At 41.7% G+C, this 23197-nt stretch overlaps 2 protein-coding genes across 13 annotated transcripts in view; both read right to left on the bottom strand.

The window, feature by feature from the left end:
- The window catches only part of CAPN3 (calpain 3), a 55000-nt gene extending 46558 nt beyond the window's left edge, over positions 1 to 8442 (bottom strand). For all 6 annotated transcript variants that reach the window (XR_012022575.1, XM_072808694.1, XM_072808695.1 and 3 more), the window contains exon 1: positions 8124 to 8442. Coding sequence is in view for 5 of the 6 variants with exons in the window: in XM_072808694.1 (XP_072664795.1) it covers positions 8124 to 8432 (309 nt within the window). In the remaining variant the exon portion in view is untranslated. The remainder of the gene's footprint in view (positions 1 to 8123) is intronic.
- Positions 8443 to 8581: 139 nt separating this feature from the next.
- GANC (glucosidase alpha, neutral C) overlaps positions 8582 to 23197 on the bottom strand; it is a 75483-nt gene continuing 60867 nt past the window's right edge. For 6 of the 7 annotated variants that reach the window (XM_072808688.1, XM_072808686.1, XM_072808690.1 and 3 more), the window contains 3 exons: positions 23008 to 23120; positions 18974 to 19077; positions 15598 to 18381 (listed from right to left, as the gene is read on the bottom strand). In XM_072808688.1, the coding sequence (XP_072664789.1) occupies positions 18272 to 18381; positions 18974 to 19077; positions 23008 to 23120 (327 nt within the window). In that variant the 3' untranslated portion in view covers positions 15598 to 18271. Of the gene's footprint in view, positions 8721 to 15597; positions 18382 to 18973; positions 19078 to 23007; positions 23121 to 23197 lie in introns of those variants that run through there. The other variant, XM_072808685.1, reaches the window with a different exon arrangement.

The raw sequence follows: 23197 nt of genomic DNA, 5'->3' as shown, positions 1-23197 counted from the left end.
ACCTGGGCCAAAACCAAGAGTCTGACGCCCAAACAACTGTACCACCAAGGTACCCCTAATCTAAACTTTTAAACATTCAATTTATGTGACTTGTTAGTGGCAAAGTCAGCCAGGGTCCAGACCAGGTCTGTTTGGTTCTAAATTTAGTTTTCTTACCACTCTGCAGGATGTCCCCTTTGTGGCTAGCCCAGTGATCACACTTCTCTCTAAACTGCCTGCCAAAAGAGTACACTCTAAATCAGATTACAAGCAGATCTCCTGCAGAGCTGGGTTCAGGAAAGATAAAAATCCCTGGGAGAAAAAGCCCCATAGCCAGTGACTGGGACCTTAGCCCTGGGAACAGAGGGCTCACTGCACACAGCCTGGGTCTTCCTATAGTTCTGTTTCTTCCCTCTCATTCCACACTGGCAGGGAGTAGCTTTTCTTTTATGCCAACCTAGAACTTCGTCTTTTCAGAGTTGAGTAACATGAGCCAGCCCTAGCTGGGAAGATACACAGGGAAGAATGTTACTGATGGAGGCAATGGGCTGTGAGAGCAAGAGACCTCTACTGCCCCCACTGGTTGTCAGGAAGCTTCCAACTTCGGAGTACTGATGCAGTGGCCCAGCACTGGGTCCTTGGGAAGTGGTGGTCCTCTCTCCTCCACATTTCACCCCTTTCCATTAGCTTTCTTCCAGGCTAAGAGGAACCAGGCTACTTGAAAAAATGATTCATTCCAGGTTTGGGGGAAGAAATATACCAGACGAGCCTGGGACATTTTGTTGTGGCCAGGAAACAAGGAAGCTTTGAAGATTAATGGGGTCACATCAAATAATACAGGCAACTTGTAGGGGCCTCCCATTGTCCAAAGAAGGGACAATTTGAACATCAAAAAAATCGTGACTGTAATGGATTAAAATATGGTGCAATGTTTCCTGCCAATCACACCCTCAATTGTTTTAAGCTGAGATATTTAAGAATACAGAGAACATAGGAATTAGTTGATTCTTGGTATTTGTGGTAGTTATATTCTATAAAATTGCTGCTGTGAATGCTGAATTGGTGAATATTAAACCATTGCTCTGGGGTGTCTGGTGGCTCAGCGGTTGAGTGTCTGCCTTCGGCGCGGGGCATTATCCTGGTGTCTTGGGATGGAGTCTTGCATCGGGCTCCCTGCATGGAGCCTGCTTCTCCTTCTGCCTGTGTCTCTGCCTCTCTCTCTCTCTCTCTGTGTCTCTCATGAATAAATAAAGCCTTTCAAAAACCAAAAAAACAAACCATTGCTCTTGGAGGAAATACAAGATTAGATTTCTGTCTCCAGTCACATTTTTATCAACCTATCAAAACACACTCTTAAGTGTGTTTGTGTTTAAAGATACCAAGGATACCTTAGTTAATATATTTTATTGAGTTTTTAACTTTGAACTCACAGCCAATAGCACCAAAATTCAGGCACATACTTACCTAATATATGTATTTTCTCCCTAGGGCACACTCCGGCCTTCTTGCACTTAGGAACTCGAGACAGCACTTCACATTATAAATGGAGAAATCACCAACAAAAGTGCAAAAACCTGGGGTACTTGGGTGGCTCAGTCAATGAAGTGTCTGCCTTCAGCTCAGGTCATGATCCTGGGGTCCCGGGAGAGAGCCCCACACTGGGCTCCCTGCTCAGTGAGGAGCCTCCTTCTCCCTCTCCCTTTGCCTCTGTGTGCTCATGCGCACTCTCTCTGATAAATATATCTTTAAAAAAAAAAAAAAGCAGTGCAAAATGTGAAAAACAAGGCGCTATGTAGACTATGAAAAGAACACCTGTTTACAGTGTGAGAGCTAAGATGAGAAAGCTGAGTGTCACACTGATTTCATCTAGGAATGTGTGCGTGGGAGGCGACTCAGATTTTTCACTGCCCTAAAAATGTGTGAAAATGACCACAGAAGCACCATGGATGTTGATTTTGGAGTTGCAAATAAATTTAGTGAGTAGGTGAATTTACAAATACAGAATCCACAAAAAACAAGGATCAGCTGTTTACAGATCATAGCACTGACATTGCCCATGTTGGAAAAAACCACACTTACAGGGTGAAGTTAGAGGAGATTTATGACTATTTTATCTGAAGCACCTAAATTAAGGAAGGATGAGATTATTCACAAACAGGGAGAATCACTATGTACAGGAAATCTGCTGACTCTATTTCACTGTCTTCTGGATCAGACTAGAGATAAGGTAGAAAAATTGTGGCCATAAGAGTTCTGGCCAGAAATAAGGATGAACTTCCAGACCGTGAGAGGTACTAATATAGGCAGGTTATCAAAGGGGCAGAGAGCATCTGTTTTCCCTTCAAAACCTCAAATTCAGGAAAGAAACCCATCTCCCTGGAATGGCTGAAAGAAATTCCCAAACATCTCAAACAATCCTAAAAATTATAAGGAGTTTTTGATAGCAGCTTCAATACTGTCTTTCTGGTGTTCTGGGGAATATAATAAACTTCTGAAAGTTGTGATGATAATTATTTAGATGTGAAGTTGGGATGAAAATGGTAAAGCAAGTGTCAGCTTCTCTTTATTTTTTTGTTTTGGCTTTTGAATTTTTTATTTTAATTCCAGTTAAAATACAGTGTAATATTAGTTTCAGGTGTACAATATAGTGATTCAACATTTCCATATATCACCTGGCGCTCATCACGACAAGTGCCCTCCTTAATCCGCATCACCTAGTTCATGCATCCTCCCTCCCCTCTGGTACCACCTATTTGTTTTTTATTATTTAAAATTTGTTTCTTAATTTGTCTCTTTCTCTTTTGCCCATTTGCTGATTTGTTTCTTAAATTCCACACATGAATGAAATCAGATGGTATTTGTCCTTCTCTGATATATTTTGCTTAGCATATACTCTCTAACTCCATCCATGTCATTGCAAATTGCAAGATTTCATTCTATTTGTGGCTGAATAATATTTCATTATATTATATATAATAGATATGTCACATCTTATTTATCCATTCATCTATGGACACTCGGGCTGCTTCCATTTCTTGGATATTATAAATAATGCTGTTATAAACATAGGGGTACATATAATTCCTTTGAATTTGTGTTTTTGTATACTTTGGGTAAATATTCAGTAATGCGATTGTTGGATCATAGGGTAGTTCTATTTTTAACTTTTTGAGTAAGCTCCATACTGTTTTTCACCGTGGCTGCACCATGTGTCAGCTTCTCTTAAGCAGGGCACACTCCAGGTGTTAGTGGGGGCCTCACAGTTACTAAGAGATCTGGAACTCCCACCTCATAGCCTCTGAGAGGACAGAGCCTGTGATATTCAGTGGGTTTCTGGCAGTATGCTTCTGTATACCTCTGTATACCTCTTTCTTTCCCCACTACTGTGCTTTCCACACCCTGGCTTCTGGGTGTGCTGGCTCATCCTGTCTGTGTAACTGAAGACACTAACTTCCCCGCTTTACCAAAAAAGTTACTTTTTACTTGCCTCGGGCATTTTACAAGTTCATGAGTAAAGATGTCTTTGGGCATTAGGTCAAGTGGGGGGATGACACTGGTATATATGGTCTCTTGCCCTGTTGCTTCTTCCCACCCCACTCTGGTTTCTATTCTGGCTCCCTCCCTATTGTAAATAAACTAGCATTTCCCCCCCAACTAAACAACAATCATGCCCACCCCAGAGAGACATGATTCTTTCTGAAATTAAAAGAATCTTCCTAATTTTTCTTTATGAGTTTTCCTCATGAAGAGAAAAGCTAGAGTCTTTAATGCCATATTAAGCATTCGTATTTTGTTAAGCATACTTGGTGATATATCTGTAAAAAAATATCAAGGATAAGGGACACCTGGGCGGCTCAGTGGTTGAGCATCTGCCTTTGGCTCAGGTCATGATCCTGGGGTCTGGGGATCTAGTTCCACAGGGGGAGCCTGCTTCTCCCTCTGCCTGTGTCTCTGCCTCTCTCTCTCTCTCTCTCTCTCTCTCTCTGTGTCTCTCATGAAAAAATAAATAAAAATCTTTAAAAAAAAATCAAAGATAATTTTGTAGTAGTAACAAGACCTAACCTGAAAAATGTAATGATTTATTTATTAATACTATGTTAAAATTTTTATTTAAGTAATCTCTACACCCAAATGGGCCTCAAACTCATGACCCCAAGATAAGAACGGCTTACTCTTTCAACGGAACCAGCCAAGGCGCTCCTATTTATTATTATTATTTTGGATTTTTTCTTTTTATTGAAGTATAATTAACATACAGTGTTATACTAGTTTCAGGTGCACAACATAATGATTCAACAATTCTATACATTACTCAGTGTTCACCTCATTAAGCGTAGTCACCATCTGTCACCAAACAACATTATTACAATCTTATTGACTATATCCCCATGTTGTGCTTTTCATCTCCATCACTTATTTATTTTATAACTGGAAGTCTTTACCACTTAATCTCCTTTATCTATTTCACCCATCCCCCAAACCACTTCCCTTCTGGTAAGCACCAGTTTGATCTCTGTATTGAAGAGCCTTTTTATGTGTCTCTTTGTTTATTTGTTCATTTGTTTTGTTTCTTAGATTTCACATTTGAGGGAAATCATTTGGTATTTGTCTTTCTCTGACTTATTTCACTTAGCATTATACTCTCTAGAGCCATCCATGTTGTAGCAAATGGCAAGATTCCATTCTTTTTTATGAACAAGTAATAGTCTAGTGTGTGTGTGTGTGTACACTTGGGTTGCTTCCATAATTTGGCTATTGTATATAAGGCTGCAGTAAACATAGGGGTGCATATATCTTTTCAAATTAGCGTGTTTGTTTTCTTTGGACAAACGTATTTTCCACAGTGGCTGCACCAATTTACATTCCCGCCAACAGTGCACAAGGGTTCCTTTTTCTCCACATCCTCACCAACATTTGTTATTTCTACGTCTTTTTTATTCTAGCCGTTCTGACAAAGTAATATTTCATTGATGAAATTGGGCAAGAGCAGTCAGTTTCCCAGAGGCCCTTTTCTAAAAACCATTTTCTTCTGTCTCGGGGTCTGTCATCAAGAAAATGTGGCTCAACAATTGGGAAACGCTGCACGGTTTGTTTGCTTTCTGATTCTAGAAATAGATCATAGAAGAAAGGGCAAGAGGAATCATTTTGACCTGGAGGCTCAATGCATGAAGCTCCCTAGTAGAGGAGGGAAAGCAGTGAGGTAGCACTGGTGACTGAGTGAGAAGAGATTACAGGTGTGCCTGGCTAGGTGGCCTGGATGTCTCTTCTTTTAAAAAGGACTGAAAGTGCAGCATCATAACTAAAATTATACTTGGTTAGAATAATTCTCCTCTTATCATAATCATCATCATCATTACCATCACTACTGCCACCATCCAATTGTAATATGTATGACTTGATTATGAAGACACATTTAGACAGGCTTTCAGTGAGTCCGTGCCTCAGATAGTAAAAGCAGGAAGGGCCTCTCCTAAGACAGTCTCCATTTCAGACTGCTCAAACCTTGCAAAGGTTGCTACATCTTTGGAAGGCATGGAAAACATGTCTCCAAGAAGTGCTTTACACTCCAGAAAGTTCTGGATTCATTTCACTGTTTTAATTTCAATCATTTTGTGTGATTGCCCTTTCTGGACCTTAATCACTTCACGTTTACGTGAGGGGGTGTTGGTGGTGGGAGCACACTTTGAAACAGACAGGTCTTCTGGTGCCTCCAATGTTACACTGACAGTGACAGTATAAATTTTAGGACTGACATAGTGCCTAGAGCATACAGAAGCTTATATTGTTTTTGTTAATATCCAAGTCTAGCTTTTAAGACTAAAATCCACCAGTGAGGGCAGCCCTGGTGGCCCAGCGTTTAGCGCCGCCTTCAGCCTGGGGTGTAATCCTGGAGACCTGGGATCGAGTCCCATGTCGGGCTCCCTGCATGGAGCCTGCTTCTCCCTCTGCCTGTGTTTCTGCCTCTCTCTCTCTGTGTCTGTCATGAATAAATAAATAAAATTAAAAAAAAATCCACCAGTGATTTCACTAAAAACAGCATTTGTAAGTTTTTTTTGGTCTCTGTAGTAGTGTTAGAAAAGGCTTTTAGAGGGTGCCTGGCTGGCTCAGTTGGTTAAGTGTCCAAATATTGATCTCAAGTTCAGATCTTGATCTCAGGGTTGTGAGTCCAAGCCCCATGTTGGTTTCCACGCTGGGCATGGAGCCTACTTTAAAAAAACAAAAAACAACAAAGGATTTTAGGAACCATCTCTCACACCTTGGAGTGCTGGGCTGCCTTATCTCTTGGTGCTCAATGCCCTCGACTGTGGGTTTGCATTCAGCCACCAGCAGCTGAGCCCACAGTGGATCTGGCCCTTCCCTGGAAGTCCAGAGGTGACCAGGAATGGTTCCTATATTCTCAGCAGATGGGGAACAGACGTGTGAACACTTGAAGGAAGTGATAACTGAGCAGTGGAGAGAGTGGGAGGGACAGCAGATCAGATAAAAACAAGGAGGTCATTCCAGACAGAGAGCATGAGCAAAGGCTTTAAGTACAGGATTTGGAAAAACAGAGCAGCTGAATGTGTCAGGGTCTGGAGGGAGAGGGTGTAAATGAAATGGACAGGTATGCAGGGACTAGCTTGGGAAGGCTTATAGCTCAGTCGGGGAGTTTGTACTTATCCTGAAGGCATGTGGGGAGGGGACAGCAGTGTCGTTGAAGATACTTCAGCAGGGATGTGACATGTCCCAGTACTCTGGCAGCAGGGCAGCGACTGGGCTGCAGAATGAAGTTCCTGCCAGTCCTTTCTTCTAAACTGAGGGTCCTCAGGGCAATCACAGGCCTCACAACAGAACTATCAGAAGAGGAAAGGAACCCTGGGGAATCCACAGAGTGAGATCAGAGTTGTTGGTCATTTCATCTCAGGTTAGAAAGAAAACATGGCTAATCAATGGCACTAGGTGCCAGAGTAACTTGACTAAGCTAATGAATAGCACTGGGCCTCAGCTTCAACCATCTCCTCAGGGAGGGTTTCTCTCCCTGGATGGCGTTAGCTCCCCTTGCCTTGTGATCCCATAGCATCTGAACATTCTCTCTTAACAGCTTTCCCTTCAGGACTCTAGACCCCAGGAGAGCAGAAATTTTTTTTTTCTTTCTTTCTTTCTTTCTTTCTTTCTTTCTTTCTTTCTTTCTTTCTTTCTTTCTTTCTTTCTTCTTTCTTTCTTTCTCTCTCTCTCTCTTTCTTTCTTTCTTTCTTTCTTTCTTTCTTTCTTTCTTTCTTTCTTTCTTTCTTCTTTGATTTATTTATTTATTTGGAGTGGGGAGTGAGCAGGGGGAGAGGCAAAGGGAGAGAGAGAATCCTCAAGCAGACTTCCTGCTGAGCAAGGAGCACAAAGCAGGGCTCCATCCCCCGACCCGGAGACCATGACCTGAGCTGAAATCAAGAGCTGGACATTTAACCAACTGAGCCACCCAGGCGCCCTAATTTTTGTCTTTCTTATCCACCACTGTCTCCCCAGTCGATTGCCCACTTTGTGGCTCTAGTAGATACCTAATAAATATTCCTTGAATTAAGAGTAAGAGTCATACGGGAGATCTGATGAGAGAAGGGAGCCAGGGGGCTAGGATTTTCCTTCTGACAGATCACTGTAAACGAAACCCAGAGGCAGGAAGAGTTTTCTAGAGAGAAAGGGTTTTAATTCCAGCTGTCGTGCCCTCTTCACTCTGTGTGTCTTTCTCGTTTGTGGGGTGAGGTATGTGGACAAAAATGATGGCTAAGGATTTCTCCTTCTAACCCCGAACATTTCATGCAAGAAGAGGTGGTCTTTGCCGGCTACCCTCCTCTTTCCAGGGCTCCTGTGTGGCAGAAAGTCCTGGCCACTGACAAAGTAAAGAACATCAGGATTTGACCCCAAATCGAAGGGCTCTTACAAAGATTTGTTCTGGGAAAGGGATATTTACTTTTTTAAGATGAATTAAACCGAGTTCCCCCTATTGTTATAAAAAGCAAGGTGTTTTTTCAGAAAAAAGAGAGCAAGAGGGCGAGAATGGGCTGGGCCCGGCGGAGGACGGCGGAGGACGGAGCCCTGCGGGGCTGCTGCCCGGGGCCTTCCCTCGGGGCCGCGCTCTGGGGCCGCGGCAGGGCCCAAGCCTGCAGGCTACTCACCGGAGGCCTCTTCCAGATGAACTGGATGGGGAACTTCTGGCTGTAAAAGAGAGAGGTCTCATCCGGTGGGAACTCAGGATCCAGATAAAGAACCTTCTTGTCCAGACACTTCTTACGAAGCTGCTCGAATGTCTTCTCTTTCACTCCAATGACGGGAAAATTGCGGCTGATGATGGCGGAATAGATGCCACTGGGGTTCGCGCCCCCGGCCTCGGTGGTCCTGCCTTGGTCAGGGTGGGGAATTGGCCCCGGGGACCTGGGCTCGGCCCTCGTCCGTGGGGCCACCGATGCGCTGATGACGGTTGGCATGGCCGGCAACTGGGAAGGAAGAGGTTTTCAAGGGAAACAAGACACAGCTACCTGCAAGGGGGAGGTCGGAGGGACTGTGTCATCTGAGAGAAAAATGTCCACGTCCACACTCGAAGCTGAAGCCCATCAGATGGTCACCCCGCGTCTGTCCATCTCCAAAGTGCCCCGAAGCCGGCCGTTGTCCTGAGGAAGGAGCCCTGGAGGATTTGGGTGCCGCCGGGCCGGAGGGAGCCGCAGGGCCAGCCAGGGTTGTGTTTCAGTGGCCCCCAGAGGCCCGAGCCAGGGACACTAAAAATAGACATGAAGAAAGATGATGAGCATGACAGCAAGGGAGGCTAGTGTGCAGCCAGCCGGCCGGTGGAGAAAGGAGGACCTGGCTAGCGACGTGTCCCTGGTGTCGTTAAGGGCTGGTATTGTCAGGAAACCGAAAGGGGAATAGCCCAGGAGGTTGAGCACCGGTAATGAGCAAAGAACTGCTGATGCCTTGTTGAGTCGGCTCGTATGCAGACTGCCAGCCACCGCCACCAAGGGAATGGAGATCAATATTGAGAAAAAAGGTAGCAAGGGTGAGATACTGAAGTCTAGGAGAATGTTCTAGACATTGTTGAGAACGTGATCTTCACTTTCTAAAACTCTAGGATATCAGAACATGATTCAGTTGGATTTGGCATCTCTTCTAGAATGTTATGGTGTCAGCGTTCAGTGGAACTGTCTGGGTGGAAAATGCCACTCAGCGGAGTCCCCATTTGAGAAAAATCCCTGTCTCTTTCTTGCCCACTTGACCTAGACACCTCTTGTCTCTCTCCACCCCCAAAATATACTGGACCAAATTTGCTACAAAAAGTGCACCTGAATTGACTATGCAGGCCTGCCCATTAGGCATCTGAGTCAGAAGCTGGAATTGGACACTGAATCGGGTTGCCTGTTGACAAGTCTCGGGGGGATGTCATTCCAAAAGAGTTGGTTTCAGGGCTCTTAGAGAAGATCACAAGTGGCTCTGGGGAAGGGAACTGCCTTCCTGGCCTCCACCTAGTGTTGTACCCCTGGCAGCCAGTACCTGGGAGGTAAGGAGATGGCGATGTTCCACGCGCGGCTCAACAGAGGCTTGACCTAGACTGTAGCCCTGCCTGTTACCATGTGACTGGTCTCATCAGCCCAAGGCTGGAGGCTGTGAGAGAAGGTGGGAAGTGACAGCTGAGATAGGGAGTACTACAGGGCTCATGATCACTGGGGTTGCAGCTTTGAGGAGCCCTGTGTTTGGAGCTGCTGCTTGTAGGTACCATCAACCTATCCTCCTGCCTCTAATGCCCAAGGACCTTTACTACTACTCTTAGGGGAGGGCAGCCTGAAGGCTGACTGCCTGGGTTCAAAGTTTGGACCTGCTGCTTGCTGGCTGTGCCTGGGTAACTTTAGGTGGGTTACTTCTTCCTTTATTCCGAGTCTCAGTTTTCTCACCTATAGAGTGGGTATGTGGATAACCATTCTGTTATTATCGTAAAAATTAAGCAACTTAATTTATGTAAAACATTTAAAATGATGCCAGGATTTTCTTAAGCACTCAATAAATGCTGTTGTTAGAGGTGTCCTAAATTTAACATTACTTTGGGGTTAGGTCAGGTTGGATGACAGTCACTCATTGGTGCAAGTCAGCATTCAGTCTATAAGCATGTACTGAACATCTTCCATGTGTACAGCACTGGGATAGGTGCAATCTGCTCAGGATCGTTGTGGTCACAGTGTTTCCAATCAGGGCATGCCTATCTGCCCACACTAAAAAAAGCCTCTAAAAAGACTGACTTCCACTCTCAAACTCCCCAGTGACATGGAAAGCAGAGGGGGGAAGCTTCCTTTCCCCACCATTAAACGTTGGAGTCCCATCCCACTGCTCTGTACCATCTTGAAATTCACAGCACCCACCCACATTTTATTGTTTCTGCTAATTGAGCTTCCTGTTTGCCCTCCAAGACACTAGCTCGGTGAAGTTGGGACTTGGGTTCCCATTCTACTCTCAGGATTAAGCACATAAAATACTCTTGGTTAAATACATGTTGTATATCTGCTGAACAAAATTTCCCTATGTGAGGAGAAATTTCTTATCCTTCTTATTGCTTTGCTAATGCAATCAAAGCATTTTGGCTGATTTGTCCCTGGGGTGGGGGGGAGCTATCTCTGGGCCACACACCCACTGACTTTTCATTCCTTGGCCATCTAAGTAACTTGGTAACTGAGATGAGTGTGTGAGAAGATGAGCCTGCTATTGTCATAGCAGGATGGGAATATCAAACACATAGAGTGCAATGTGCTATGCATTTTGCTTTATCAACTGTTGTGGATAAACCGCCCCCTCTCAAGATTAGCAGTTCCAAAACCAAGGTTTATTCAGCTGTGTAGCTGTAGAAACTCATGCTATCCGGGAGAAATCTGATCTGAGCCCAAGAACAAAAGGCAGCTAATGAGCATGTGAGCAGCTGTACATTTCGATTCCCAAAAGTCTCTTTGAGGATAAAGAACTAGTTTTTATAACATATTTCAGCCAACATCATGCAATATCTGTGATTGGACTGGTTTCTCTGGCACCAACAAGCCAAATTATGGGTTTGTATCACTATCTTTTCCATCAATAAATATTTCTTTGATTCAATTCTATTGGAAGCACTGCATTTGCTTATAACACCCATCATTCATTAAGTGCCTGCTGTGAGCTGGCCACTGCACATAGTTTTCAAAACTTTTCATTTTAAAGTAATTTTAGATTTGCAAAAGAGTTGCAAGATAGTAGAGAGTCTCTGTATGCCTTTCACCCAGCTTCCCCTAATGTTTATACCTTATGTAACTGTGGTACAATATTCTAAACTAAGAAATTAATGTTGGTAAAATACTATTCAATAAATTAGAAGGCATATTTTGATTTCTTTCTTTTTAAGATTTTATTTGTTCATGAGAGACACACAGAGAGAGGCAGAGACATAGGCAGAGGGAGAAGCAGGCTCCCTGCTAGGAGCCTGATGTGGGACTTGATCCCAGGATCTGGGATCATGACCTAAGCCAAAGGCAGATGCTCAACCACTGAGCCACCCAGATGCCCCATATTTTGTTTCTTTAGTGTTTCTACTAATGGTTTTGTTTCTTCCTCTCCTGTTACATGATCTGATCCAGGATCCTGCACAGCATTTCTTTGTTATGTCTCCTCAGTATCTTCCCATCTCTGATGGTTCCTCAGGTTTTGTCTCTCATGATTTGGTATTTGTTTAGAGTACTTGGCAGGTATGTTGTAGAATGCCCTTCAGTGCTTGAGTTTGATGTTTTTCATTTGATTATGCTGAGCTTGTGGATTTGGGGAAAGAATATCACAGGTCATATGCCCTTCTCATTTGGAAGTACACGATATAGATGTGTTTTATCATAGGTGACGTCAATCTTGATCACCTGGCTAAGGTGGAATCTACCAGGTTTCTGCAAAATAGAGTTACTATTTTTCCCTTTCCGTACACATAGTGTTACAGGATAGCAGGGTTCTTGTCTCACAGAGTTGAAGAACGAATCTCATGGACACAAAAGGGTGAAGTGAGTTTATTCAGTGAAGGTGAGAACAGAAAGGAAAGAAAAAAGCTCTCTAGAGTGAAGAGGGGTCCTGAATGGGTTGCCACTGTGGCTTTCGCTGGCAGTCTTTTATTGAGAACTGACTAGAGGACTTAAATCTGAGAGCACTACGTTTACCTTTACTTTGAAGTTTGATAATTTTCAGTGGTCCAGCTGTAGCTCTTAGAGAGATATCTTGTCTCTGAAAAGGTAGTCTCATTGTCTCTTATATTCTCTTATCTCTGGTTTTGTATGCCTTAGCATTTCCCACACCTGGGATTTCTGTGCGTCTGAACACATAACCCCTGCATGAGCCTAGTCATTAGCCCCCTACCTATCTCTCCCTACCTAGCCCCATCTGTCCCTTACTCACTAGGATATATATTTTTTATTTTTTAAAATATTTTATTTATTCATGAGAGACACACACAGAGAGAGAGGCAGAGACACAGGCAGAGGGAGAAGCAGGCTCCATGCAGGGAGCCCAATGTGGGATTCGATCTCAGAACTCTGGGATCATGTCCTGAGCCAAAGGCAGACACTCAACTACTGAGCCACCTAGGTGTCCCCTATTTTTTTTTTCTTCAGTAGGCTCCACACTGGACACTTGAACTCATGACCCAGAGATCAAGAACTGAACTGAGATCAAGAGTTGGACACTTAATTGACTGAGCCATCCAGGCGCTCCCACATAGAATAGTTTAAATCTGTATTATCACCTTGTGGGTTTGATTAATCCTATTTTACATGAGGAAACTTGAGATATCTGCTATAATTTTACAGCGAGGTCATGGAAAGCTCACAAAATTTTAGAAATTATCTCACAAATGAGAAAACCAAGGCCTGGAGAGATTAAATGACATGGCCAAGATCCCTCAGTCAGTTTGTGGAGAACCAAACTAGACCCCAGGTTTTCTGATTTCCAGGGAGATACTAAATGCATAACGATGACTCCAGTAATGTGAGCTAGACATAAGATTGCTGGATCCTTGCATATAAATAGTGAGGGCTCCCCTTTCCTTAGCTCTGACTGGGGAAGAATCTAATACCACAGCCTGCTGGAAACAACTGTCAAGAAGCAGCTGTCAAATTCTGGCTGGCCTTTCTATGGCACCGCACAGTCTTTTGCAATGCTGGTCATAAGACAGGCAGATTTGATATCAAATGCCATCCTTTATTTCTCCTAGAATGCTAGTTATATGGCCTCCATTGTCTGTGGTTAATATGCTAATCTATTTCCAGTGTAGATACTGTTGGCTTTCTATGCCCTTAGCTGCAAAGTTATTTGTCTTGGGTGCTGCCCCTGGAATTTACACAAGGCATTCAGAAGGTTTGGTAGGTGGAAATCTTAAAAGCAGAGTGGGAAGTTTGATATTGTCATAGGCATTCCATTTCCCAGAAAGCTCTGAGGTAGGATGGTTAGTTACGGGTGAAAAACCATTAAGCTTCAGATATTTATGTTTTGACTGTGTTTCTGCTATCATTATGATACCCTGATACTGAAAGAGATGTGAAAAAGTAGAAGAATCCTGCACACAGACCAAACTCCAGAACACAGAGAAACGCAGTCTTCTCTGTGGCTATGGTGAACAGATGCACTGTTTTATTTTTTTTAAAGATTTTTATTTATTCATTAGAGAGAAAGAGAGAGAGAGAGAGAGAGAGAGAGAGAACATGAGCAGAGGGGAGAAACAGAGCAGAAGGAGAAGTAAACTCCCCACTGAGCAGGGAGCCTGATGCAGGGATGATCCCAGGACCTGGAAATCAGGACCCTGAGATCATGACCTGAGCTGAAGGCAGATGGTTAACCATCTGAGCCACCCAGGTGTGCCCAGGTTCACTATTTTTTGTTAATCAGGATACAAGGCTCAGCACAACTTTAAGACAAACTCTTGGTGACAATCTGTGCTTTCTCCTCTAGAGAGCCTTTAAGAGAATGGCTTGATCTGGGATTGGCCTTGGTCATGTTGACACATGGGAGTTCACCTGTTCTGAAGTGAGCTGTGCCCAGAACATAGTTAGTCCTATAGGTCAATACTTGCATAGTATTCTGGTGTATGAAAGGGCTATATTTAACCAGTCCCGTTAAAGAATACAGCTTACTCCTAGTGTAAATCACACTGAAATTAGTAGCTCTGAACAATTTATCTGATTTATCTGAAGTGGAATTGATGAATTAGAGAATACAAATTTAAAGTTTTGATACCATTGCCAGATACTCATCCTGAAAGATTGTACTTATTTATAATTCCACCAATGATGCATGAGAATGCCTATTCCCCACACCAACTGGACACCTTTACTCTTTTTCATCTTGGCTAGTTGGGTGAAAAAAAATCATTTCTTTGATTATTAATGAGGCTGAGCACCCTTCATGCTTGTTTTGTCTGTTTTACTTTCTTTTATAAATTACCTTTTCCTCTTTTTCTGTTGGGCAGTTTCTGATTTAGACTAATTTGTCAACTTTCATTTCTTGGCATTTAAGCCTTAAGTAGACACATTATGCATTTGAAAGCTTTGTTTCAATCTCTGCGGAGATTGTTCTAATTCTTACATGAAATCCAGTTTCCTGAGTAAACATGTCAAAAGTTAGCCAAATGGTAACTGAACACCTGCAGGCCAACTCACCCTCACATAGTGCTCTGGTGCACAGCTGCAGAAACAGGAGGTGAGTAATGTGTGAGAAGCAGTAAAGGGCAGAGAACAATTAACACCCAGACTGTATTTCTCTCTACTCAATGTCTCCAGGTGAATGTTTCAGTATCATTCTGGGTCAAGGTAGAGCAATGTACCCCTAATTTACTCAAGTAGTTCTTATTTCATTTCTTCTTTCAAAAATATTTTACATGAAAGAATAAATGCAACAAATGTTAAAGATAGGTCTTAATTATTCAACTTTAAATGCTATTAAAAACAATCATTTATATTAGGTAAAAGCAGCCTGTTTTCAAGTTCTTACTGTAGGTTGCTAAAGGGAAGTTTGAAGCTGGGAAATACTGCTTCAGTTAACATCAGCTTCTTCCTTTCTCCTCATTTGTAAAACTTACAGAGTTAGCAAAGAATCTGCAAATGTCTGTGTCAGCTTATATATGGTACAAAGCTCAAACCTTAATTGATATAATGAAAACATGTCCACAAGGAAATGTACAATGTCTACTACATCTAGAGGGAAGAGTCTTGTCAAAAAAAGTAAATCTGGGACACTTGGGTGGCTCCAGAAATCCGGGATTTAAGTCCCGCATCGGACTCCCTGCAAGGAGCCTGTTTCTTCCTCTGCTTGTGTCTTGGCCTCTCTCTCTCAGTCTGTATCTCTCATGAATAAATAAATAAATCTTTTTTTAAAAAAGTAAGTCCAGGGCAGCCCAGGTGGCTCAGCGGTTTAGTGCCACCTTTAGCCCAGGGTGTGATCCTGGAGACCTGGGATCGAGTCCCACATCGGGCTTCCTGCATGGAGCCTGTTTCTCCCTCTGCCTGTGTCTCTGCCTCTCTCTCTCAGTGTCTCATGAATAAATAAATAAAATCTTAAAATAAATAAATAAATAAATAAACAAACAAATAAATAAATAAAGTAAATCCGAAACTAATATATGCAATTCTCATTTTTTAATCAATCAAATCCATCAGTTAACCACTTGTAGCCAATAGTTACTGAAAGCTAAGTGTAATGCTGTTCTGGCAGACAGAAGACAAATATAACATGCTCTTAAGGAACATACAATCTAGCTGGGGGACAAGACAGACAGGATTGAAATACTAAGGGACTATCCCTGAGAATGCTAAGTAGAACACACTGGAACAACTTTTCAGAAATGGGCAAAATCACTGCTCATGGGTGCACTGGCATGGGGGTGTTGGGCTAGCTAGAAACGCTTAATGGAAAAGTGGCATTTGACTGGGGCCTGAATGGATGGTAAGATCTCCACAGATGGGGGAAGGCAGTGGATATGGGGCCCAGGGAACAGAAGGCACAGAGGTGACAGTTGGCAAGTTGCTTAGGGAAGGAAACATGGAAATGTGCATTGGTTTAGGAGTGCTGAGGACATGAGGCTGCCTCACAGCAGTGGTAGCAGGCAGCAGGGAGTCACAGGCAGCTCCAGAGCAGCAAGCATTCTAAGGAACTGGTGTGTTGTAATGTTCTAGACCATGCCCAAACCATACCGGAGCCTGAGGGAAAAGGAAAACTCAGTAATACTGATCATGTCTTTATTTAAAATGTTGATATTTTGGGCAGCCCCAGTGGCTCAGCGGTTTAGTGCAGCCTTCAGCCCGGGCATGATCCTGGAGACCCAGGATTGAGTCCCGTGTTGGGCTCCCTGCATGGAGCCTGCTCCTCCCTCAGCCTGTGTCTCTACCTCTCTCTCTCTCTCTCTCTCTCTCTCTCTCTCTGTGTCTCTCATGAATAAATAAATAAGATCTTTTTTTTTATTTATTTATGATAGTCACAGAGAGAGGGAGAGAGAGAGAGAGAGGCAGAGACACAGGCAGAGGGAGAAGCAGGCTCCATGCACCGGGAGCCCGACATGGGACTCGATCCCGGGTCTCCAGGATCGCGCCCTGGGCCAAAGGCAGGTGCCAAACCGCTGCGTCACCCAGGGATCCCAATAAATAAGATCTTAAAAAAATAAAATGTTGATATTTTGTTCTTCAGGAATTATTTTTTGCATTAATTTTGATTAAAAAAATACCATATTAAAATATTATTCATTTTGATGATTGCATTTTTTCCGTACCCCCTTAAACTTTTTGCCCAAGGCAAGTACCTCACTTACCCTTATCCCAGCCTTTTTTTTCTTTTTTTTTTAAGATTTTATTTATTTATTCATGAGAGACAGATTGAGAGAGAGGCAAAGACACAGGCAGAGAGAGAAGCAGGCTCCATGCAGGGACCCCGATGTGGGACTCGATCCCAGGACTCCAGGACCATGCCCTGGGCCAAAGGCAGGCACTAAACCACTGAGCCATCCAGGGATCCCCTTATCCCAGCCTTCTGTTCTATTTCTGAAGTTTGGTATTGGGTATATGGGTATTCATTTAATTATATTAACTGTAAGCTATAGCTTACTTATGTTACAAATATTCTGTGATTAGTAAACAGTATTTAATGAAAATAACTAAGATAAATTGTAATTTTAAGGAGATTAATTAGGAACTGTGAAGCCCAAAGAGCATGACAGGGAAAAGAATCCTTTGTGCTTCTAAGTCAATCTTTAGGGGATATTAACTTCCTATCTCTGCAGTGTATGCAGTGCAAGCAGAAAAGGGTTGTTTTACTCACATCTAAGTGAGTGAAAGATAACTGGCGGGGGGGAGGGGGTACCAAAGGTTGCTGTCTATTGGAGACAGGCCTTAAGCAATTCAGCAGCTATAGTCAGCCTGACTCTGCCGCTTGGCCTGAGGCAAGCTTCCACAAATGGGCCACACAAGGTGGGTTTGGCCCACATATCACATGTAACAGACCCATCCAGAGGTGCCTGGCAGGCTCATTTGGTAAAGCATATGACTTTTTTTGTTTTTTTTAAATATTTTATTTATTTATTCATGAGAGACAGAGAGAGGCAGAGGGAGAAAGAAGCAGGCTCCATGCAGGGAGCCCGATGTGGGACTCGATCCGGGACTCCAGGATCACGCCCTGGGCTGAAGGCAGATGCTCAACCGCTGAGCCACCCAGGTGTCCCAGCATATGACTCTTGATCTCAAGGTTGTGAGTTTGAGCCTCACATTGGGGGCAGAGTTCACTTAAAGAAAAAAAAAGAACAACAAATAAACCCATCCAGTTATGCTCAAAGATAAGCTACTCATTGGGCCACAGTGTGTATCACAGCGCCATGGTCCAAGAAGCAGCAGCAGATCAATGAACTCTATAAATGTCTTGGGGCTACTTGCATCTAGGAGAAGAAGTAGTATTTGACACAAAGAGTATTACTAGTACCTCTAAAAATGTAAAACCCAGGGGTATCCCGGGGTGGTTCATGGTTTAGTGCCTGCCATTGACCCAGGACTTGCTGCATGGAGCCTGCTTCTCCCTCTGCCTATGTCTCTGCCTCTCTCTCTCTCTCTCTGTGTATGTCTCTCATGAATAAATAAATAAAATATTTAAAAAATATATAAAACCTGAGATCTACCAGTAAACTGGTAACTAATGAAAGATCATTTGTAGCCAGAGAAGTCAATTAGCATGCAGCACAAATATCAGTAAAGGTCAAGGGAAAGGGTAAAAGTGCAGGCTGCTTCCTGTGCTCATCAATGGGTGCACTTCACTGTCATCTGATGTGGACTTCCCAGTCAGTGCCGATGTTCAGTGAGAGCTTCTCTAGCCTCAGGGTAGACATTTTGGCACAATATGTAAAAGCCACAGGCTCCTCTTTACCATCTAAATATCAAGACAATAAGAGGAAGAGTTAGATGAATATCTAGGAGAGAAAATCTTTCCTTTGAATTTAAAATATTTCTGACTTGATCATAAAACCTTAAACTCTACTTAGGAGAATCCAATTTAGTAGCACTTTTACCCATGGATTTCCATGAATTTTTTAAACATTAAACATTCCATCATTTTGAGTGCAATATTGGTTGAAAAGAAATTGTAAGGAACAAAGTGATTTACCCAAGAAATTCAGTAGGTAAGAAAGAATATATCCCTTTAGGAAACTCCATAAACATGGGTAGGATTCTCTGGGGCTTCAGATATCTACAGTTAAAAATATATTCAGAGAAGCTACAATGTTATTTCAAGCCCCAAGTAATTTCCCTTAGAAAAATATTAATAGCTTACAGTTTGCAGAAAGGCCAGTTGATGAGAAGCACGATGGCCTTGCTTCCTCTAGATACCAGTATATTTGATCTCCATAAGAAAGTGTAGGGTGCAACTGACTAAGTGCAATTAGTCAATCAGTTTTAGGACTAATCATCTCTTTGCTGCAGAAACTCCCATGTTTATAAAACCAAATGACCTGTTTCCTCACCAGATGAATGGGTGGTCACAGAAGATGGCTGCTTCTTGAGGCCTTGGATGAAGATCTGCTCCACCACACACTTGGTAGGATAATGACCTCTTTTGTCAGCACAACTGGAATAGATACAAACGGCATTAGGAAAAGGAGAGGATGAGGGGTTTGGACTCATTACAATGTCAACATCCCAGCCTTGTGAGTTTCCCTCTCATCTTTCCCTATGGAGGCATGAACGATATGGTTGTCATGTTTACTATGATGAAGAGATGGAAACAGATGATTCCCTGTGCCAAGGGCAGCCTAACCAGTAGACAAACCAATCTTCCTTTAACAAGCCATTTGGAGAGAAATAATCTAAGGACACTGAAGTCTCAAATGTGACTTGGATACTGCAATAAGATTTTAAGAAATCAGATAATTGCTTAATGGGTGGATAAATGGGATTAATCATAACTTAAATTGAATTCTTTTTATTTTTTAGAGAGGGAAGAAAAGGAAGATGGAGACAATAAGGAAGGTTGGTTCATGGAGTGATTGAAAAATACTTCAGGGAAACTCCAGACCAAGATGGAAACATAAGAGGCCCCTGAATTGCCTTCCTCCCATGGATCCACAGAGTGTGGAGCTACATGTGGAGCAATTAATTTCCTTTTAGAGATACAGAAACTAGCTGAGTGGCTCTTCTATATCAGGTGACTGAGGAAATACCCCACTAAAACAGGTAGGAAAAGCTGAAACACTCTCACCATAACCCCCACCCCCAGGACAGTGTCATACAATTGGGAGAGGAACTACTAACTTCTTCCTGAAGAGTAAAAGGTTTGGATCACACTCCTATTGCCCCAGTTTTAGGGCCCCCATCTGAGGTATGAGCCCCCACACAACCTCTCAATAATTATTCTAAGTTTATTTAAACTAAAGACTCTAATCAATAGAGGCCGAGTTGCTGAATGGTTAAACAGTCAAGACCTAACTATATGCTATCTATAAGAGACCCATTTCAGCTTTAAGGACACATACAGACTGAGAGTGAAGGGATGGAAAATGATATTTCATGCAAATGGAGACCAAAAAACAAAAAAAAAAAAAACCAGGGGTAGCTAATATTTATATCAGACAAAACAGACTTTATGCCAAAAACTGTAATAAGACAACAAAAATTGTTATATAATGGATCAACTCACTAAGAGGTTATAACATTTTAAAATATTTATGCACCCAGTATCAGAGCACCTAAATATATAAAGCAAATATTAGCAGATATGAAGGTTGAAATAGACAGCAATACAATGATAGCAGGGGACTTTAATACTCCACTTCCAACAATGGATAGATCATCCACACAGAAAATCAATAAGGAAAACATGAACTTAAACTACATGTTAGGCCAGATAGACTTAATAGATATATAGAGAATATTCCATTCAACAGCAGAAGATACATATTGTTCTTAAGCATACATGGAACATTCTCCAAGACAGACCATATGTTAGAATAAAACCAAGTCTTAGCAGATTTAAAATGATATCAAGCATCTTTTCTGACCATAATGGTAGAACAGTAGATATCAATTACAAGAAAACTGGAAAATTCACAAATATATGGAGATTAAATAATATGTTCCTAAATAACCAATGGGTCAAACAAGAAATCAAAAGGGAAATAAAATACCTGAGGCAGAATAAAATGGAAACACAATATACCAAAACTTACAGGATACAGTGAAAGCAATTCTAAGAGGGGAGTTTATAGCAATAAATGCCTACATTAAGAAAAAGATTTTAAATAACCTAATTTTACACCTCAAGAAACTATAGAAAGAACAAGCTAAGCCCAAAGTTAGTAGGAGGAAGGAAATAACAAAAATCAGAGTGAAAATAAATGGAACAGAGGCTAAAATGATCAATAGGAAAGATCAATGAAACTAAGAGCTAGTTTTTTCTTTTAAATATTTTTATTTATTTATTAATGAAAGATACAGAGAGAGGCAGAGACACAGGCAGAGGGAGAAGCAGGCTCCATGCAGGGAGTCCGATGTAGGACTCAATCCCAGGTGTCCAGGATCACGCCCTGCACCAAAGGCAGGCGCCAAACCACTGAGCCACCCAGGCTGCTCAAGAGCTAGTTTTTTGAAAAAATAAACAATACAGGCAAATCTTTAGCTAGATTCACCAACAAAAAAAGAAAGAGTACTCAAATAAATAAAATCAGAAAACTAACATGTTAATTTTCCAGTATATTAACTACACTGGAATATAAATAAATAAATAAATAAATAAATAAATAAATAAATAAATAAATAAAATGAGAAATGAAGGAGGAGATGTTATATTTGATACCTCAAAAATACTAGGGATCATAGGAAACTACTATGAATAATTACACGTCAATAAATGGGATAAGCTAGAAGAAATGGATAAATTGCTAGAACATACAATCTGCCAATAGTGAATCATAAAGAAATAGAAAATCTGAATAGACCAATTACCAGTAAGAATATTGAATTCATAAATACAAACACTGCCAACAAAGAAAAGTCCAGGACCAGATGGCTTCACTGTTGAATTCTATCAAACATTTAAAGAATATCAATTCTTTTCGAATTCTTCCAAAAAACAGAACACTTCCAAATTCATCTTATGAGGGCAGCATTACCCTGATACTAAAGCTAGCAAGGACACTATAAGAAAAGAAAATTATAGGCCAATATCTTTGATGAACACAGATGTAGAACTCCTCAACAAAGTATCATACACCATGATCAAGTGGGATTTATTCCTGGGATACAGAGATGCTTCAACATAGGCAAATCAGTAAATATGATACATTACATTAACAAAAAAAGATAAAAATAATATTATTTCAGTAGATATAGGAAAAGCATTTGACAAAATTCAACAGCCTTTCATGATAAAAACTCTCCACAAATTATGTATAGAAAGAATGTACCTCAGGGAGCCTGTGGCTCAGTCAGTTAAGTATCCAACTCTTGATTTTGGCTCAGGTCATGATCTCAGGGTCATGAGATCAAGCCCTGCATCAGGCTCTATGCTCAGTATGGAGCCTGCTTAAGATTCTCTCTCTCTCTCAAAAAAAAAAAAAAAAAGATTCTCTCTCTCCCTCTGCCCCTTCCTACCCTGCTCGTGTCCTTTCTCTCACTTTCTCAAAAAAAGAAAGAATATACCTCAACGTAATGAAAGCTGTATATGATAAGCCTACAGCTGTATTCAATGGGAAAAAGCTGAAACAAAATCAGAAACAAGAAAAAGATGTTCACTTTTCACCATATTTGTTCAACATAGTATTGGACATCTTAGCCAGAGTAATTAGGCAAGAAAAAGAAATAAATTGGAAAGGAAGAAGTAAACTCATTTCTATTTGCAAGTGGAAATAGGGAGAGGCTGGTGAAAGGGGACAAACTTTCCGTTATAAGATGAATAAAATCTGAGAATATATATATTTTTAAGATTTTATTTATGTATTTGGCAGGAAGAACACAAGCAGGGCAGCAGGAGAGAGAGAAGCAGGCTTCTGATTGATCAGGGAGCCCGATGTGGGGCTTGACCCCAGGACCCTGGGACCTGAGTTGAAGGCAGAAGCTCTAACCAACTGAGCCACCCAGGTGCCCTAAATCTGAGAATCTAATGTATAAGATGGTGACCATAGTTGACAATACTATATCGTATAACTTTAATTTGTCAACTGAGTAGAACTTAAGTGTACACACACACACACACACACACACAGCAAATATGTGAGGTGATGGATGAGTTAATTAACTTGATGTTGATTGTGGGAATCCTTTTACAGCATATACTGATAGCAAAATCATCAAAATGTTGTATACTTCAGATATATTACAATTTTAGTTGTCAATTATACCTTAGTGAAGCTGAAAAAAAGATACTCCACAAATGGTCTTCCTCCTTAATTTCTTTAATCTGAGATCACTGTAATTTTGAAGTTAGCATGTTAAAATATCAGCTGTGCTTTTGAGGATAGCATAAATTATTTAAGAAAACACACAGCTTTTTAGCTGTCATTACCTGTTGATCAAAACACCTGCCAAGAATGAAAACTTCCTGTGCAAGAATTGCTTCTGGTGGAGATATTGGAATGAATGGCCATCGTCAAGGTAGAATTCACCCATGGCAGAACCCTGGGAAGTGAATCATAGATAGAGGATGTGTTATGTAATAGCTTACTAGGAAAAGAATGTCACCCACTAAAGGGATT

This window comes from Canis lupus, chromosome 32, assembly GCF_048164855.1.
Source record: "Canis lupus baileyi chromosome 32, mCanLup2.hap1, whole genome shotgun sequence".
In the NCBI taxonomy this organism is placed as follows: domain Eukaryota; kingdom Metazoa; phylum Chordata; class Mammalia; order Carnivora; family Canidae; genus Canis; species Canis lupus.
This window is presented reverse-complemented; position numbering and strand designations above follow the sequence as displayed.